Source organism: Lichenostomus cassidix, chromosome 5 (assembly GCF_008360975.1).
Source record: "Lichenostomus cassidix isolate B80296 chromosome 5, HeHo_3.0, whole genome shotgun sequence".
Taxonomy (NCBI): Eukaryota; Metazoa; Chordata; class Aves; order Passeriformes; family Meliphagidae; genus Lichenostomus; species Lichenostomus cassidix.
Window position 1 is genome coordinate 63,152,410 of NC_139486.1, and position 17,304 is coordinate 63,169,713.

The 17,304-nt window shown below is 64.6% G+C and overlaps 2 protein-coding genes across 5 annotated transcripts; one reads left to right on the forward strand and one right to left on the reverse strand.

Moving 5' to 3' along the window:
* Nucleotides 1-1,629: 1,629 nt before the first annotated feature.
* On the forward strand, nucleotides 1,630-11,485 carry PKP3 (plakophilin 3). Its single transcript, XM_085063590.1, has 14 exons — nucleotides 1,630-1,769; nucleotides 4,476-4,656; nucleotides 5,645-5,721; nucleotides 5,869-6,575; nucleotides 6,969-7,092; nucleotides 7,234-7,438; nucleotides 7,637-7,811; nucleotides 7,960-8,077; nucleotides 8,297-8,464; nucleotides 8,783-8,968; nucleotides 9,124-9,277; nucleotides 9,471-9,663; nucleotides 10,059-10,146; nucleotides 10,424-11,485. The coding sequence occupies exons 1-14, from the start codon at nucleotides 1,731-1,733 to the stop codon at nucleotides 10,457-10,459; spliced, it is 2,451 nt and encodes an 816-aa protein (XP_084919716.1). The 5' UTR covers nucleotides 1,630-1,730; the 3' UTR covers nucleotides 10,460-11,485.
* A 418-nt stretch (nucleotides 11,486-11,903) lies between these two features.
* On the reverse strand, nucleotides 11,904-16,983 carry SIGIRR (single Ig and TIR domain containing). Of its 4 annotated transcripts, none has more exons than XM_085063603.1 (10): nucleotides 16,888-16,983; nucleotides 14,997-15,111; nucleotides 14,535-14,721; nucleotides 14,314-14,444; nucleotides 14,024-14,164; nucleotides 13,783-13,926; nucleotides 13,610-13,712; nucleotides 13,380-13,530; nucleotides 12,630-12,810; nucleotides 11,904-12,490 (listed from the first exon to the last, which is right to left on the reverse strand). In XM_085063603.1, the coding sequence occupies exons 2-10, from the start codon at nucleotides 15,001-15,003 to the stop codon at nucleotides 12,288-12,290; spliced, it is 1,248 nt and encodes a 415-aa protein (XP_084919729.1). In that variant the 5' UTR covers nucleotides 15,004-15,111; nucleotides 16,888-16,983; the 3' UTR covers nucleotides 11,904-12,287. The 4 variants fall into 4 exon arrangements, with proteins under 4 accessions (XP_084919729.1, XP_084919726.1, XP_084919727.1 ...); XM_085063600.1 differs by lacking the exon at nucleotides 16,888-16,983 and adding an exon at nucleotides 15,813-16,153; XM_085063601.1 differs by lacking the exon at nucleotides 16,888-16,983 and having other exon boundaries at nucleotides 14,535-14,851; nucleotides 14,997-15,441.
* Nucleotides 16,984-17,304: the final 321 nt, after the last annotated feature.

The window sequence follows — 17,304 nt, forward strand, 5'->3', positions numbered from 1 at the left end:
CCCTCATTCGTGTCTCTCTGTGGTGGCATCTGTCTTGGCCCACCTGCCACGGGCTTCTGCTTCTCAGTCAGGTCCCCCTGTGTCCCAAATCCCCTGGGCTCCTCCCTGGAATAGCCTCGGAGTTCCCCCTGCAAGTGTTTCTTTCCCCGTCTGCATCCCCCAAGGGATCAAGCATCCCGAGTTTGAAGTGAGGATGGACAAGGGGGGCTCAGCCACCTACATGCCATCAGCAGACAGCTGTGGGCTTTGTCCCAGATTTGTTACCTGTGGCTCCAGGCTCTGTTGGGAAGGGACCGTCCTGGCAGGCAGCAGTTGTTTCTCCCCTCTCCTTGCCCTGCTCCCTGTTTTTTTGCAGCACTTTGGAAGCGCTTTGTTGTGGGCGAGGGCTGTGCCCGCTGCGCCGGGAGCTGGTCTGTGGCTGGGCTGAGCGGGTGGCCCCGCAGCCCCCAGGCCACCAGTCCCATCCCAAAACCAGCCTGGCCTTAGGCACAGCTTTTCCAGCAGCTTCCCAGCCGGGCGAGCTCCAAGAGGCACCACCATGAGAGCAGGCACCTGGCCCAGCCAAACCCAGAGCTGCTCCTGGTGCTGGGAGGGTCTGGTGCCAGCAGTGCCATCCCCACTGGTGCTGGGGACAGTTTGGGGCCAGCTGATGGTGTCTGCTTGGGACAGGGCCAACAGCATGACGCCGGAGGGTTTGTTTCTCTGGTGGTGGCTGAGCTGCGGCCACAGGGTGACACAGGGATCACGGGGATGGCAGGAGCCACAGGGAGCCCCTCCCGGGCCAGGCGTTGGAGCCCCAGGTGACAGCAGGGCACAGGCAGGTCCCCACTCCTGGAGGATCAGCTGTGGCTCTCCCTGCCCTGCGGGGACACTGTGAAGGCGTCGGGGCTTGTCCGGGGTGGTGGAGGCGAACTCCAGGCTGGAGTTCCATTGCTGAGGGGCTGCCCCAGCCACGGGTCTGAGGGGGAGTCTTAGAGGGTGGGGGGAGCACAGGAACCTCCTGACACCCCTGGGCTGAGAACAAGCCACACGTGACAGCAGTGCTGTGTGGAGGGTCCTGGCACCCCCTGCCCTGCTCCAGGCTTTGCTGGGGGTCCCCTCCTGGAATCCCCTGGCGAGTGTGGGGTGCGGTGGGGGGCCTGGGCGAGGGGTGTTGAGAGGTAAATGGTGACCCCCCCAAACTGGTTTGGCCCGTTTCAAACACTCCCTCTCAGCTTATCTGGCTTCAAAGGGCTCCTGCTCCATCCCACGCACACAAACACGCTCCCAGCGAACAGGGGGAGCCCCCTGCATGCCAGAAAATGCCTGTGCCCCCCAAGCTCTGCCTCCCCTCCATCTTCTCCTTCTGGCACCCCCAAACCCTCCCTCTTGCACCCAGGGGTGCCCTGAGCTGGGTGTTCAGGGGGATGTGGTGGGAAGTACTCGTTGGATCATGGCCATGGTGGTCATGGTGGGGATCCCTGGGAACTCTTGGCAGCATCATGAAGGTAGCTAAGATGTGGCTCCACTGTGGGGTCCCTCAGCCCCCCGGCCATGCTGACGATTTTGAGGAGCCCCGTGAGCCCCGAAATGGCAGGCTCGGTGGGGAGGCGAGCGGGTTCCACGCAAAAGCCCGGCGAGGAGACTGGTTGGGCGAGGTGCGGGGCGGGCCCGTGCGCCCCACGCCCGCCGCAGACGCCGGCGCCCACCCGCGCCCCGCAGCACCCAGGGCTGCACCTGCCCGCCCGAGGATGCTGCAGGACCACGGCCCCCCGGGGCCACCCACCCAGGTACGTGCCGGCCGCGGCCATCGGCGGGACCGTCCCTACCGCGGGTCCCCGGGGAGAGCCGGTGTCACCCACCCTGCCACCCACCCCGTCCCCGCGCGCTGGCCGGCGTTCGTGCCGGGAGTCTGGGGCTCCGACGTGTGGGTCTGGTGACTGCCCAGACTGGGCCAGCTCCGGCCGGGAGGCTTTTCCCTCCCTCCCTGTGCCTCGGTGTGCCCAGCGTGGCTTGTGGCACGTGCGCGTAGTGGCCACGCCGGCCACTCCCTGTCCCAAAGCCGATGGCCCCGGCGGGCACTGCCAGCCCTGGGGACCCGCGGTGGGGAGGGGCGCTCCGTGCTGCTGGCGGGGTGGGAGAGGACGCGGCGCTCTCAGGAGCTAGGGCTCCCCGGGAACGTGGCTCTCTCACCCCGCGAGGCAGGGACAGAGGTGCCACCAGGCTGGGGGAGGTCAGCGGCTGCTTTCGGGATCCCCAGATTTGGTTTATTTAACTCTGTGTCACTCTGGCTGTGGCCGGATCCCCTCGGGAATCCCACAATTTTGCTCGAAATGTTTTCCTTGTGCTGACTTGCTGTTTTTAAGCCCCCTGGTGTATCCCCCTCCTGTCCAACCCTTCCCCAATTAACGAGCTGCTTGATGAGGCGAGCGCTGCCCATTCCAGCTCTGAACATTCCTTGAATCGCCCGGGACCCCCAAATTTCCATCTGTCAGCTGCAGGGCAGTGTCATGCCGGGGGGATGGGGGCTTGGGAGGTAGGCATAGCTGGGGGAAACTGGGGCTGCCAGCGCGCTCAGAGGTGTCACCGGAGCCCCTCTGTCCCGCAGGGCTGGGGGGCTCCCGGGATGGCCCAGATCCCCCGGGATCCTGGCACGGGGACGGCGGGCAAGCGTTGGCTTGCAGAGGGAGCGATCCACCCCCTCCGCCCGCTGCGGGGGGAACCCGTGATTCATCCGGGCTCGGAGGGCTGGGAGCGCCCGCCGAGCTCTGCCAAACTCGGTGCGCCTGCGGGGCGGTGCCGCGGTGGGAGAAGAGGGGGGGCCTTGCGGGTTTTCCTGGGTGCTGCACCCCAAAAGGCTTAAGGGCGGCCCCAGAGGAAAAGGGGGCTCCCACAAACCCCGGAGCTGGGGAGGTGGGTTCCCCCCACGTTGGTCCTTGGCGCATCGGGACGGTGTCACCAAGGAGGATTTGGGGGACCGGCAGGGGACAGTCACCCCCAACTGCTGGCCCGCAGCTCTCGCCACCCCGCCCCTGCCCCGGCTCCTGCTGACGGCGGCACATTCCTCGGGGACAGCCGCCCTTTTCACCCCCGACCGAAGCGCACACGCTGTCACCGCCGGGTGTTGTAAACCCGGCCCAGCCCGGAACGCCGCTGTCGCTGCCGGAGCGGTGACGCCAAGCGCGGAGCCAGGGCTGGCCACAGAGCCGGGACCGCGTGGCCACGCTCACCCCAAACCACCCGGCCGGTGACACGGAGCCACCGTGTCCCCAGTAGGGGCTGAGAACGGCCACAGCTCTGGTCAGGAACGAGCCGCTCTGCCGGCGAGCCGGGGCTGCGGGAGAGGGCCGTGTCCTGGCAGCGGGGGGATTTCGGGAGCTGATCCCGAGCACAGCGGGCCGGGGGGATGTGGTGTCCCCAGTGTGGCTGTGATGGGGCGGCCCGGCAGGTGGGGCGAGGCTAATTAGTACCTGTGGTGGCAGCGGGGCCTGAGTCACCGTGTTCGTCACCGCGGGCCCGCGGCGCTCAGCCGCCCCTTTTTTATTATTGTTTTTTCATTCCCCGGCTGATTTGAAAAGCAAAGCAGGGAGTGCCCAGCCGAGAATGACTGCAGGGATCCCCCACTCCAGGCCTGTGGCCGAGGGGGTCCATAGTGCTCTTGGAAAGTGGCTTGAGGGATCTGGGGGTCCCATCTGTGGAGGCTGCCTGGGGCTTTGTGGTCAGAGCTGGCTGAGGGGTCTCCCTGGGGGTTTGGGATGTTCCTGAAGGCCATGTAGGGGTCTGGGGCTCATTTGAGTGACAATATGGGGGTCCAGAGCACTCTCCTAGGAGGTTTCCTGGGGCTCTTGAGCTCATTGGAAGGACATTGTAGGGGTCTGGGGCTCAGCGGCGGGACCATGTGAGTCTCTGGAGGTCAATGGGAAGGCTGTCCTGGGGGTCTGGGGCTCTTCTAGGAGACCACGTTAGACTCTGGGGTTCACTGGAGGAACAATATGGGTGTCCAGCAGGGATCTCTGGCATCAAATGGGAAGCCTTCTGGGGGGTCCAAGGCTCTTCTGGGAGGTTGCCTGGGGGTCTTGGGCTCCTTGACAGGACAGTGTGGGGATGTGGGGCTCACTGGTGTTGCTGCCCAGGAGCCAGGGGTGTGGCTGTCTGAGGGGATCCTGGCTTTTCCCAAGGTGGGACCCCCCAGACCCCCGGACCACCAGCCTCCCTCGTGCCCTTGTCCTCGCGAGGTCGCCCCTGGGCACCTCCACCTGTGGCGGTGACGATGGTGATGGTGACGATGGTGACAGTGGCCCCGGTGGGGCCCCCTCCTTCCACCGGCGAGGCGTGGCGGCGGGGCGGGACGGACGGGCCGGGACGGAGCCTCCCTACGGCTGGGGAACGCCGGAACGCCGCCACTGCCGCCGCTCACCTGCGCAGGGCGGCCGGGCTGGCCGCGGCCCTTCGCCGCCATGCAAGAGACTAACGCCTTCCTGCTGTCGGCCCTGCAGCCCGAGGCCGGAGTCTGCTCGCTGGCCTTGCCCTCGGACCGGCAGCTGGACGAGCGTGGCCGGGAGGCGGCCGAGGCCCAGCGGCTGCGCAGCGCCCGCGTCCAGGAGCAGGTCCGCATCCGCATGATGCTGCGGGGACAAGCGCCCGCCCGCCCCGAGGACCTCGCCGACGGCGTCAGAGGTGGGAGACCCCCCGGGCACGTGTGGTGGGATGGGCAGCGGGGGCCCTTCGGCCGGCACTGGGCTCTGGGCACAGCCTGGCTGCTGGTCGGGGGATGCACCCCACCCTGGCCGAGCACCCCCAATGTCCCGAGCACCCCCAATGCCCCGAGCACCCCCGGCACTGGGACGGGGGTAGCTCAGCCCCAGCGTGGGCTCGTTTCACCCCACTCGGGGTCCTGCCTCGGTTCCCCCGCCTGCCCTTGGAGGGCTTTGGGCTGGGGGGTCTCACACCCCCCCACCGGGCTGGGAGGAGGGAGGATTTTCCCGCCCTGGCAGAACCCCCCCGGCCCTGAGCGGCAGCGCTGGCCAGGCTCCAGCTCCTCCATTTACCGTCTGCGCCGGCGGCCTCCGCCCTGCCGCCCCGCCCGGCACTGCCAGGATCCCCTAAGCCCTGACCCCCGTGCTGGGGACCCCGCTGGTGGGGACAGACCCCCTTTGACACCCCGAGGGCTGCCCCAGATGTGAGTCACGCTCTCGGCACCGCCAGCACTGGCGGCGTCCCTGTCCTGTCCCGCCGGCAGCCCTGGGGCGGTGGCACGGCGGCAGATGGGCAGCGTGGGGTGCCATGGGGCGCAGCGGGGTGTCCAGGTCCTTGCCAAGGTCCCATTCCCAGGGTGGGGGAGCCGGACTGGCTGTGGGGGATGCCTGGGCTGCCGATCCGGCTGCGGCAGGGGGGACCGGGCTGAGCCGCAGAGTCCCCACCAAGGTGGCAATTAGTGCCCTCGCCGTCGGGGCACAAGGCAGGGCGGAGAGGCCACTTCTGCCCCCCGTGGCCGGCAGCCAGGTAAAGCCTTCCTCCTCCCACAGCTTCGTCCCCCAAGCTCTACTCGTACTGCCGCGGGACCTCTGGGATGAGGAACCATCCCCCTGGGATGAGCTGGGGTGATCTTTGATCTCCAGGTCTCCTCCCTTATGCTTACGCTTCCTCCTCTGTTGCTGTCCTGCAGGTGGCCAGTACAGCTCGACCCTGCGCTCCTCCTTCAGCTCCCGCTCGCAGAGCAATGGGGTGGACCCCAAAGCCTCGGTATGTACTGGGGCTCTGTCCCCCGCCCAGCACTGTGGCGGCTGGGATGCCGGCAGAGACCCAGCCCGGGCTGTGCTGAAGGGTGCTCTGGGTTCCCGTGGTGGGGATGGAGAGATGGACCCCTAACCCCCTGTCTCCCCCCTGCAGCTGTACCAGCCGCTGGCCAAGAAGGATTTTGGCACACTGCGGGGCAGCGGCTGGTCCTCGCGCTCGGCCGTGGACCTCACCCCGCACAAGCGCATGGCCACCATCAGCAACGGGGGCCTGGCCAAGGGCCGCGCGTACGTCGCCGGCTACGCGGCCTCGCAGGCGGCCACCGCCTCGCCGCGGCCCAGCTCCTTCCACGAGCGCAACTTCCGCTGCCGGCAGAACCTGGACACGCTGTCGCTGCGCTCCCTGCGCCTGGCCGATGGGCCCCTCCCGCTCGCCGACGACCGCTACAGCGTCCTGTCGGAGCAGCTGGACGGGCCGGGCCACCGGCAGCTCTACAAGAGCCAGGCCGGCGGTGGCTTCGGCCGCTCCTTCGCCTTCGAGCGGCAGCTGAGCGCCGGCACGGCTGCCAAGGCCGGCTGCGACTGGCTGGACGGCGCCGAGGGGCCACCGAGCCGCACCATCCGCGCTCCGGCCATGCGCACGCTGCAGCGCTTCCAGAGCAACAACCGCTCGCGGCTGAGCGCCGGCTCCTTCGGCACGGTGCCGGCGGGAGGCAGCGGAGCCTTCCTGGGGCTGGGGGAGCACAGCTCCCGCGCCCCCTCCGTGCGCAGCCTGGCTGAGTCCGGCCACCACCTCGCGGAGCCACGCACCATGGAGATGTACAACGGGCACGGCACTCTGCTCGGACACCACGCCGGCGGGTGAGTGCCGTGGGATGCTCCGGGGTGTCCTGGTCCTTGTCCCCGCTGTGGTCACCTGCCAGGGGAGGGCGAGTCCCTCCTTTACCCCTCCGGGGCCAAGGGATGAGGGAAGAGGGGTGGCATGGTGGGTGCAGTTTGGTCCTGTGGTGATGGACCACAGCACAGGCTTACCTCCGAGTGTGTCCTGCCTCCGACCTCGGCTCCTCCACGGACACATCCTGAGACATGGCAGGAGGATGGTGCTCATCCCACTGGAATGGAATTCCGTGCCTGAGAGCGCAGTGGAAAGGGTTGTTGGGGCTCCTCAGAAATGGGGGACGTGGTGGGGTGTTGAAGTGGAGGATCCTGTGGGATGCTCTGCTGGGGCTCCCCCTCACCCAGCCGTGGTTCCAGGTTTGATGACATCGACCTGCCCTCGGCCGTGAAGTACCTGATCGCCAGCGACCCCAACCTGCAGGTGCTGGGCGCTGCCTACCTGCAGCACAAGTGCTACAGCGACAGCAGCGCCAAGAAGCAGGTGAGCCCCCGGAAGGGCGGGAGCAGGGATTTTCCCAGTGGGAGCAGGGGGTTTCCCAGCTCCTCACACACCGCGGGTGGGCTCAGGGGCCAGAGGGAGCCCCGGGAGCACGGCATGTCTGACCCCCGGGCCGTCCCCCAGGCCCGCAGCCTGCAGGCCATGCCCAAGCTGGTGAAGCTGTTCAACAGCCCGAACCAGGAGGTGCAGCGCCACGCCACCGGCGCCATGCGCAACCTCATCTACGACAACGCCGAGAACAAGCTGGCTCTGGTGGAGGAGAACGGCATCTACGAGCTCATGCGCACCCTGCGGGAGCCCGACGACGAGCTCCGCAAAAATGTCACAGGTTGGGGACAGCGGTGGAGTGGGCGGGGGTCCCCCTCCCCCGGGGATGGTACTCTCCTCATGTGAGTAGAGCTGGGTCGGTGCTCCACGGGGATGATCTCTTTGCATCGTTGTCACCAGCATGAGCCCCCCCAGGGCAGGGAGCTGGGGTGGATGTGCTCTCCAGCCATTCCAGTATTGAAGGTTCCTCTCTCTGCAGGCATCCTGTGGAATCTCTCCTCCAGCGACAACCTGAAGGACCGCCTGGCCCGGGACACACTGGAGCAGCTCACAGACCTGGTCCTGGTCCCTCTCTCTGGGCTGGGGGGCTCAGGTGTCATCCAGCAGAACCCCTCAGAGGCAGAGATCTTTTATAACTCTACAGGCTTCCTCAGGTATCTTCTGTAGGTCCTCCTACTGGCAGCAGAGTTTTTGGGGGAGGAAAGGACAGGAGCAGAGTCTGCAGGGTTCTTTTTTGGGCTCAGGAGGGGGTGGCTGTGGAGGATCCCCTTCGCTCCATGACAGAACCCCGTTCCTGTGCAGGAACCTGAGCTCTGCCAGCCAGCAGACCCGGCAGAAGATGCGTGAGTGCCACGGTCTGGTGGACTCCATGATCCACTACGTGAACAGCTCCCTGGAGGTGGGGAAGTCGGAGGACAAGGTGAGCCGCTGAGCTGGTGCTGGGGGGGCTGAGGTGCTGCTCCCCCCTCCCGTGGTGCAAAGGCACATCTTGATGTCGTGCTGGGAGAACCAGCCTGGCTCTGTCCAGGCTTGCTGGGCACAGCCAGTGTCGTGACTCTGCCGTGGAGCCCCTGTGCCAGCTGGACACACCCTGCAGGCAGCTCAGGGATGACACCCTCATGTCCCCTGTTCTCCCCAGAGCGTGGAGAATGCTGTCTGTGTCCTGCGCAACCTCTCCTACCGCCTGTACGACGAGATGCCCCCGTCATCACTCCAGCGCCTCGAGGGCCACCGGAGGAATGCCAGCAGCACGGTGACAGGGGAGCTCGTGGGCTGCTTCAGCCCCCAGAGCAAGAAAGCTCGGGAGGTCAGTGGGGGCACATCCCAGCCGTGTCACTAGGGTGGGGCTGGCGCTGGGAAACGCTGGCAGCGGAGGTGATGCCAGGGCAGAGGAGGACGCTGGCCTCGGCTGGTGGGTGGGACACACAGGTGAGCTCAGCGGAGGGTGAATCAGGTGTCTGGGGTGAATCAGGGTGCTGAACCCCCACTTTTCCATGCCATGAGGCATGATGCATGGCCCATGCATCATGCGTTCAGGCCAGGCAGGCAGGGAAAAGGGGGCACTGGCAGTGGGGACGCTGCGGAGGGGACAGCCCCAGAGTCTAATAGTGCCCCTGTCCCTCAGCACTACCTGAACGCGGACATCGTCACCTTCACGGAGGTCTCCAAGGACCCCAAGGGCATGGAGTGGCTCTGGAACCCGCAGATCGTGGGCATCTACAACCGGCTGCTGCAGCGCTGCGAGCTCAACAAGCACACGACGGAGGCAGCCTCGGGTGCCCTGCAGAACATCACGGCCGGGGACCGCAGGGTGAGGCTCGGGGGGTCCTCACCACCTGCCCATCACAGCTGTGCCCAGCACGGGGGCACCTGGGCAGGGTTCACCCCAGCCTGCTCCTGGTGAGTGGGAGGAGGAGGAAGGAGGAGGGAGCTGGCAGAGTCTCCAAGGGGGTGTTTGCCTTGCAGTGGGCAGGTGTGCTGAGCCGGCTGGCACTGGAGCAGGAGCGCATCCTGAACCCCGTGCTGGACCGTGTGCGCACCGCTGACCACCACCAGCTGCGCTCCCTCACCGGTCTCATCCGCAACCTGTCCCGCCACGCCCGCAACAAGGATGAGATGTGTGAGTGCTGGGGGAAACCAGGGCTTGCGAGGTGTTTCCCAGCTTTTTCCTCAGTCTGGCCTCCCGTTATCTCCAACCCTGCTGCATCCCCACTTGCAGCTGAGTGTGCAGGCTGCTCCATCCCTCGCTGCCAGACACAGCTCTGTCCCCTCCTGGCTCTGACCGCCAGCCCTGACGTGCCCTTTGCCCACAGCCACGAAGGTGGTCAGCCACCTGATCGAGAAGCTGCCGGGGAGCGTTGGGGACAAGGCTCCACCCGCCGATGTCATCGTGAACATCATTGCGGTACTCAACAACCTGGTGGTGGAGAGCCCCATGGCCGCCCGCGACATCGTCTACTTCGATGGCCTCAGGAAGCTCTTCTTCATCAAGAAGCGACGGGACAGGTGGAAGTTGCCATGTCCCAACTCACACCTGGGCTCCTGTCCTGCTCTCCCCTCCCTGCCCTGCTCCAGCACGGTGGAACAGGGTCTCAAGTCTCCATTCCCAAGCCTTGGTGGTAGGAGTCCCCAGACTGGCTCAGAGTGCCCTCGTGGTCACCTGCCAGCCCTTTGTCACCCCCTAAGGACACCCCACTATCGCCATAGCTGCCTTTTCCCATCAGGGAACCTCTCTGCTCCTGTCTGTTGTGGTGGGATCCAGCTGTTCACCTCCTGCCTCTCGCCACCCACACTAAGCCCCCAATCCCTCTGGGCCCCTCTGGGGTGGTCTCCTTGGGCTGCTGGACACTGTCCCATGCTCAGTGGTCTCCAAAACTCATTGCATCCTGTCTCTTTCTCAGCTCAGACAATGAGAAGTCCTCCCGAGCCGCCGCCAGCCTCCTGGGGAACATGTGGCAGTACACCAAGCTCCACCGGGACTTCAAGATGGTACGTACCCATTCCAGAGCCTCCCACAGCCAGCGGGGCCCTGGGGGAGATCCTGAGGGGGAATCCCGAGGGAATCAAGGCCAGGGGATTCATCCTGGAGAGCCACACCACCCAAGTGCTTCCCAGCATGTGGTGGATCCCCACTCCACACCTGCTTTTCCTTCAGTGCGGGTCCATCTCAGAGCATTGTCGCTGTGCTGGTGGGGTGGGGACAGTGTGGCCCATCGGTGCTAGAGCAGAGGGGCTCCGTGTGCCTGAAGGGGTTGTCTCCTTGCAGAAGGGGTACCGGAAGGAGGACTTCCTCAGCCTGTGAGGACACCCTAGGAGCTGGAATGCCCCACTGGGATGCTCCATGCTGCTGGCCATGCCATAGGGAGGCTGCTCGCCGCCGGACCCCCGCTCCATAGCCTAGTCCCTGCCACATCCCATGCGCCTCCCCCCTCTGCTGGGTCCCCTTTCCTGGCTGGGGGACAGCTGTCCTCCCTCCTGCCCAGCCTTAAACCCAGCAGCTGCTTTTGGCTCTGCTGTGGAGCCCCACTGGGACCTCAGTTAGGGGGCCCTCCACACTCTCAGGCAGCTGTCTGCAAAACTTGGCTTGTCCTGCAGCTTGACGGGGGGGCAGGAGCCGCAGGGATATGGGAAGGCTCCTGTAGAGCAATGCTGGGTGGAAGTGCTTCATCCCAGCTCCCTGAGCCGTGGGGCTGGCTGGCTGTCAGTGCCCAGTGCCAGTGTGGGATGTGCTGTGGGTTACACGTGTGTTGTGCCCTGGCTGGGTGGGGATGGGGCTTTGCATGGCTTGGGGGCTTGGAGGGCTCTGAGGTGGCTTCCTACAGTTTATGGGGTGGCAGAGTGCCTGCAGGGAGCTGGGAAGGGATGCTGTGATGGTGCTGCGTGCCCCCTTTGCTAGGGATGGTGGGCAGTGGGTTGTGTCTGATGGGCTGGCTGTGCCCTCACCGCAGGAAGCCCGGGGAGGCCTGAGGGCCCCATCTGTCACCTTGTGGGGACTCTCCCAGTGTGGCAGAGCCACGACTGTTGCTCCCTACCAGCTGCTGCCAGGGCTGGGCCCTGCTGGCATGGCAGGAGCAGGATCCAGGCAGGGCTGGCCGGGTCGTGTTTGCTGAGTGGCGTCGCCCCGTGGGTGGGGAGATGTCCCTGGTGTCCCCAGTACTGGGTGTAGATGGGTCCAAAGCTCTCCGTGCCACGGTGGTGGCTGGCAGGGGACACACGGGTGGGCTGGGAGTGGCTTTGGGCTGCCGGCAGGTTTGGGGCTGGGGGAGCCCCTGCGCTTGGGGGGCACAGGGCACCCTGGGGGGAATGATGTAGAGTAGGCAGAGGGGTGGGAGGGTGGGGGGAGTGGGTGGAGGGGCTGGAGAGGTCCCTGTGGTGAGTGGCACCGGCGTGGTCCCAGCTGGGGTCACGGGGTGTTTGGCTCTGCAGCTCTCTGTGTACAACTCCCCCAGCCCTGTGTACCCCTGAAATAAAGGCCTTGAGTGATGCCCACCTGCACCTGCGTTTGGATGGCACCTGGGAGGGGGGACAGCGCCCCAGGGACACCGGTGACATAGGGACACCAGCACAGGGTGAGCTCAGCCAACGGTGCCACCCTGCGCTCTGTGTCCAGTATGGCTCCCAGTTCGTGTGACAGGGACACTGGCATGGGAAGGACAGAGCACAGCACTGCCTACCTTAGTGCCTGCAGTGGGGGCACCACCCCCGTGTCACCCTGCCGGTGCCACCTGTGTCCCCACCGCGGACAGTTGGGTGCAGCAGCCTTTTATTGTCACAGGGGATTCCACGGGACAAAGGTGCTGCTGCCACTCCTGTCAGATACTCCCTGGGGCTGGGGCACATGGCTCCTCGGAGAGCATCACCCATCCCAGAACCTGTCCATCACGCAGGAAGAATGTCCCTGCTGCCCACGGCAAGGAACAGATCCCAGCACCCAGGGGTGGCACCCAGGGATGGCACTGAGGCACTATGGGCAGGGTGTTCCTGGTGATGGTTTTCCACTTTGGAGCCAGCTCTGGCTTTCCCAGCATGGCCATGGCTCAGATCCCATCATAACTCCCGGGCTCCTGGGCCATGACCTGATCTGTGTGTCCCCATGAGGATGGGGGACACCGTGTCACCCATGGCCCCGCTCAGATGTCATCCTCTGTCACCAGGCAGTAGAAGTCTGTGCGGGCGCCGTAGTTACGCGATCCCAGATCCGAGACATCGAGCTCGGAGCGCTGCCCGTCCCGCAGCTGGGCATCCTCCATCCCGCTGGAAGCCGGAGCCCTGGGGGTGCTGCGGCTGCCAAGGCGGGGCGGCGGGGGGCTTCTGAAGACACGCCCTCGGAGGCCTGGTAGGAGCAGGGAGATGGGGTTAGGTGGAGGGGAAGGGTCTGCACCCAGCCTGCTGCCACAGGAGCAGGAGGCAAAGCCCAGGAGTGACATCCAGCGCACATCTGTCCCCTCAGGGGAAGCAGCAGGGATTTGGACCTGTGCCGAGGTCCCCGTCCGGGTCCAGGTCTCCGGTGCTGTCCAGGTAGCTGCTGTGCAGGATCAGCATGGGGTCCTTGTCCTCCTGCAGCTGTGTCTGTGGGTCTCCCACGCTCCCTGGGAAGGACACCTTGCGTGGCAGGGCCAGGCACAGCTCCTTCCAGAAGTCCGACGAGGGGGTCTGCAGGGGCCGGGAGGGGATGAGCTGGGCCAGGACGGCAGGAGCACGGCCCCACATGGTTTCACAGGCCAGGCTCTCTCCCCGGCGCTGGGAGCTCGGCCAGGGTGAGGGCTGTGCTCCGGCGTGGCACAGTGCCTGCGCGCCGGCGGAGAAACCGGCCCGACCTGCTGGAACATTCCCCAGGCTCCCAGCCTGGCCCCAAAATGGCCGGAGTGGCCCTGGGCCAAAGCTTTGCTTGGGGAACTGAGGCTGGGGAGACCCTGGAGTGTCGCAGGGTCCTGACCATGCAGGTTTGGGGGGTGAGCTCCCAGACCCAGGGCTCTTCTGGTTGGGTTTTTAAATTTCCTCTGAAAGGTGAGTGTCCCAACCTGCCCTTTAGCACTGGAGCCCAGGGAGCAGCCCCAGAGGGTAGCAGGGAGGCTGACACAAAATGAGGAGCTGGGAATGGAACAGGGGTGCTGGTGGGATGGGTCCTGCTCAGCTCTCACCATGGGCAGCCCCGAAGGGCAGCAGGGGTGCTGGGGAAAGAAAGGAAGTGCCAGGGGGGCAGGATCCTGCTCAGTGCTCACCATGGAGCTGGCTCTCCACACCAGCAGGGTCACGGCATTCTGGTGCTGCTTCAGCAGGGTGATGGCAGGGTGGGTGATCTCCCGATACTGGCTCTCGAAGACAATGAAGATGGGTTTCCTGGAAAGCTCCAGCAGCCTCCAGAGCCCTTCCCTGCAAGACAGGTGAGTGGCAGGGGGGCAAGGGACCTGCCAGCCCCTCTCCTCTCCTGAGGGAGCTGTTCCACTCCTACCTGAAGCTGCTGTTGCACCAATCCTGCTCCAGGTATGTGACGGAGAGCACCACGATGAGGCGCCGGCACCGGCTGACGTTCATGATGAGGTCAGCTGACGGCTCTGCAGGCAAAGGGGTCTCAAGCCCTCAGATCCCTGTGTCACCCCCTGCCCTGCCTAGCATGGTGCCTACCTGAGTTGGGCAGGATGTTCTGCTCGTCCAGGAAGAGCTTGTAGCCATAGCGGTTTTCCAGCTGCGGCTTCACGATGAAGTGGACGAACTTTCGGTCATCAGGGGCGGTGGCATGGGAGACGTAGGCATCATACAGCTTCCCGTCTGGGGAGATCCACGGGGCAGGGATGACATGGGAAGGGCTCTGTGAGCCCCCGGACCGCAGGAGGCTGTTCCCAGCAGGGTGTCACCTCCGGCTCACCGTTGATCTCCAGCTCTCCATAGCGGTTCCGGTACCAGAGGAGCACATTCAGGCGGCACTGGATGTAGAGCACAGCCAGGAGCACCAGGAGCACCAGGACCAGAAGGGCTGCCAGCACCGCTGGCACATGCCCTGCCGCCTCTGCCAGGACAGGGCAAGGTGAGCATGTTACCTGAGTTTGGTGCAGGTTTGCATCCTGATGTGGGAGAGGCAGCAGTGCCCCATCACTCTCCTCAATCCCCCCTGGGCTCCCCAAGCGATGTCACCTCCCTGCCCCAGCAGGCCCCTACCTGCTCTCCGCAGGGTGAAGGTGGCTGTGGCATTGCTGATCCAGCAGGCAAACACCCCAAAATCGGCATCACGGGTGAGGTTGAGCTGCAGGACGCTGGCCAGGAGCTGCTCCGAGGTGTTTTGGCCAGACCTGATGGGACATGGGGATGCAGTGGGTCGGGCTGGGCGGTCACACCCCCACCAAGCAGATGGATGGATGTCCCCAGGGCAGGCTTCTTACCAGGCGGTGTCCTGGCTGCTCCCACTGCCCAGCCACTGCCCATCCTTGCTCCAGGCGGGAATGGGCTGGCAGTGCTCAGTGCCCACCCAGCGCACGGTGCAGTTCAGCTCAACCCGGCTGCCCAGAGCCAGGTCCAGTGTCTCGTTGGCAGCCGGCACCAGGATTTCGGGGCGCAGGCTGCAAAGGTCTGGGGGCACAGGGGGAATGGGATTTGGATGGGAAAGCTGATCCAGTTCCCCGCCGGGCAGGTGACTGCCGTAGCCATCCCGGAAAAACAAGCTCTGCCGTGGAGGTCTGGCAGTGAGTGGCACTCGTGGCTGTTTAACAACAGGCTGAGCCGGTTTGGGGGGCTAGGATGGACCCTCGGCACCCTTAGAGGTGACACCAGAGCAGGACCCCCAGCTGTGCCTGCACGGGGAACCTTCCCAGCTGAGAACAGGGGAAAGCTGAGATTTCACCTACCTGCCATGGCATGCTCAGGTGACAGGCATGGGCGCTGCCGGCATTGCACGCAGTGTCTTCCGGGGGGACAAAGTCCACCTGCCTCCGCTGCAGGGCGGGCTGGGCCTGGGACAGACTGGGAATAGCTCTGTGAGTGCTGGCACAGGGAGGGCCTGGCCACCCCCATCGCCCCCACAGAGATTCCGTCTGGGGGTGGTGGGTGCTGCTCTGTGGTAAAGCCAAAGCCACGTCCCACCCACGGCTTGGTGGCCACTGCGTGACCTGCTCTCCCTGTGCTGACTCCCAGCCTGGCTTTCCCAGCCATGAATTTCTGGGTGGGAGGTGATTAATGACCAGCCGGGGGTTGCAGGTTTTTTAAAATGTGGCTTCAGCCCAAATCCAAAACCAAGGAGTGGAAATGAGCTCAGCCATGGGAAACCACAGCTTTGGGGGTCTCAGCAGGACCCACTTCACCTGCCAACCCCCTGCCTGGGCTGCAGAGCTGCCTCCAGCCTGACATGCCCTTGAACCTGCTAATTAACAGCGGTCTGGTTTGTTTATGGAAACGCAGCCTCCCACCTGGAGAGCTCCCCGGCGGGTGCTGTGCTCCCAGCACACTGGGAGCCTTGGCACGTTGCTACCCTGTGCCTGTGCCCATGGATTGGCACAGCTGCACGGTATTCCAGGCAGGTGGGGAGCACAGGGATGGCACACAGGGACCCCCCAGGTGGCATCACACAGTGGTGTCACTGTGATGGCCCCGTGGGAAGAGGCGGATACTGGGAGCAGACAGCGGAGCAGAGCCTGGGAAGGTTGTGCTCCTCTGTCCTCACACACCTGATGCGGGTGATGCTGGTGCTGGGGCTGAGGTGGGAGTCTCAGGGACATCACGGTGCTGGTATTTCCATTGTAAACACCTGGCCTAACTGGGAATCAGGAGGGGTGGAAGCCTCTCCTGGCCTCCTCTGCTCTGGAGCTTTGATACTCCTGGATGCACGCTGATTTTGGATGGGAGCAGGGCTGGTCCCCCTGTGTTTGTTGGTGTAGAATGGGAAGGGGGAGGTCTGTGGTGCAGCCTGGCTTGGAGCAGGGATGCAGGCATGGTGCTTCCCTCTGGAACAGCCTGGCGCCAGGCGTGGGGTGAAACCAGGGATCAAGGTACGCGAGAGACGCCCAGTACGTGTTCAGCTTGACCAGCTGGAAGTGATTTATACCTAAAGGATTAACTGAGTTTCTCCATGACTGGGGGAAGGAAGAGGATGGGGTGGAGATGAGCCAGCCCACCTGGATTTCGCATGAAGAAAGGGGGGGAGATGCTCACGAGGCTGGTGTGGGTCTGTCTCTGCCTGGTGAGATGCTACAGCTCTGCTCCTGGATGACTCCTAAATCATTTCCTCTGATGGTCTGAATAAAGAAGCTCCAACAAGCTGCAGCCTGGCCAGGGGATGTGGGGAGGCCCCAAAGCCCTCAGAGCCCTTTGCTCTGTGGCATGACAATATTGGATGCCCACCAGGGAGTGGGTGCTGGGGCTGCTGAGCACCAGGGAGGGAGGGAGGGAGAGAGGGAGGAACACTGGCTAACGGGCAGCAGTGACTCCTGTTTCCCATATCTTGGGGTGGGGACACCCCAGATTTGAGGCAGAGGACTGTGTGGATGTTGTGGGGTGGTAAATGATGGCTGGGCTCAGCATTGCCTGGAGCACAGCCATGGGGAAAGCAAGGCGGGCAGGGAGGCACTGTGGCCGGGGAGTTGTGGGGTGGGTGTGCCGGCGGAGCAAGCAGGATGGAGAGCTGGAGAAGAGTGAAAGAGAGCCACAGGAGAACCACAGGGAATGGGATGAGGGTGAAACCCTGCTGACCTCAGCTGAGGTGGCTTCAGCATGGAAAGGGAAGCGGAACAGAGCTGCATTTACCTTTGGAGCTTCTCCAGCCGCAGGCTTCCAGCGTTGCCTCCCGCTAAAGCCGACCGGACTGGCCAGATCAGTGCCTGGAATTCCTCTTTTTTTTCTTTCTGTTTTAATAGTTTATCTATTTCCCCTCCCAGTTCAGCCCCTACCCTTGCCAGGCGTTCCTGCTGCCCCAATCCCTGGGCGCCAGGCCTGTGGGAAGGGCTGGCTGTCCCTCCTCCCACTGCTCCACCTCCACCTGAACCTGCGGAGGGGAAAAATCCAACAACTCCGGCTTCAGGGGAGGAGAAAAGATAGGAAAAAAGAGAAAAGAAGAGGGGGACAGCAGCCTACTCAGCAGGTGTCACAAGGTTTGGGGGCCAAGGAGGAGCCCCTGGTTCTCCATGGCTGGAAGAGCCCACAGAGGTGTCAGGGCAAGAAGAA

What these genes read in the sequence shown, in the direction of transcription:
- PKP3 (XM_085063590.1), top strand. Translation starts at nt 1,731, where the DNA reads ATGCTGCAGGACCACGGCCCCCCGGGGCCACCCACCCAG. An exon ending in ACAGCAGCGCCAAGAAGCAG is followed by an intron (nt 7,093 to 7,233) that starts GTGAGCCCCCGG and finishes GCCGTCCCCCAG; the next exon opens with GCCCGCAGCCTGCAGGCCAT. An exon ending in ATCAAGAAGCGACGGGACAG is followed by an intron (nt 9,664 to 10,058) that starts GTGGAAGTTGCC and finishes TCTCTTTCTCAG; the next exon opens with CTCAGACAATGAGAAGTCCT.
- SIGIRR (XM_085063600.1), bottom strand. Translation starts at nt 15,863, where the DNA reads ATGTCCCTGAGACTCCCACCTCAGCCCCAGCACCAGCATCACCCGCAT. An exon ending in AGCAGCCAGGACACCGCCTG is followed by an intron (nt 14,445 to 14,534) that starts GTAAGAAGCCTG and finishes ATGTCCCATCAG; the next exon opens with GTCTGGCCAAAACACCTCGG. An exon ending in GAACATCCTGCCCAACTCAG is followed by an intron (nt 13,713 to 13,782) that starts GTAGGCACCATG and finishes CTTTGCCTGCAG; the next exon opens with AGCCGTCAGCTGACCTCATC.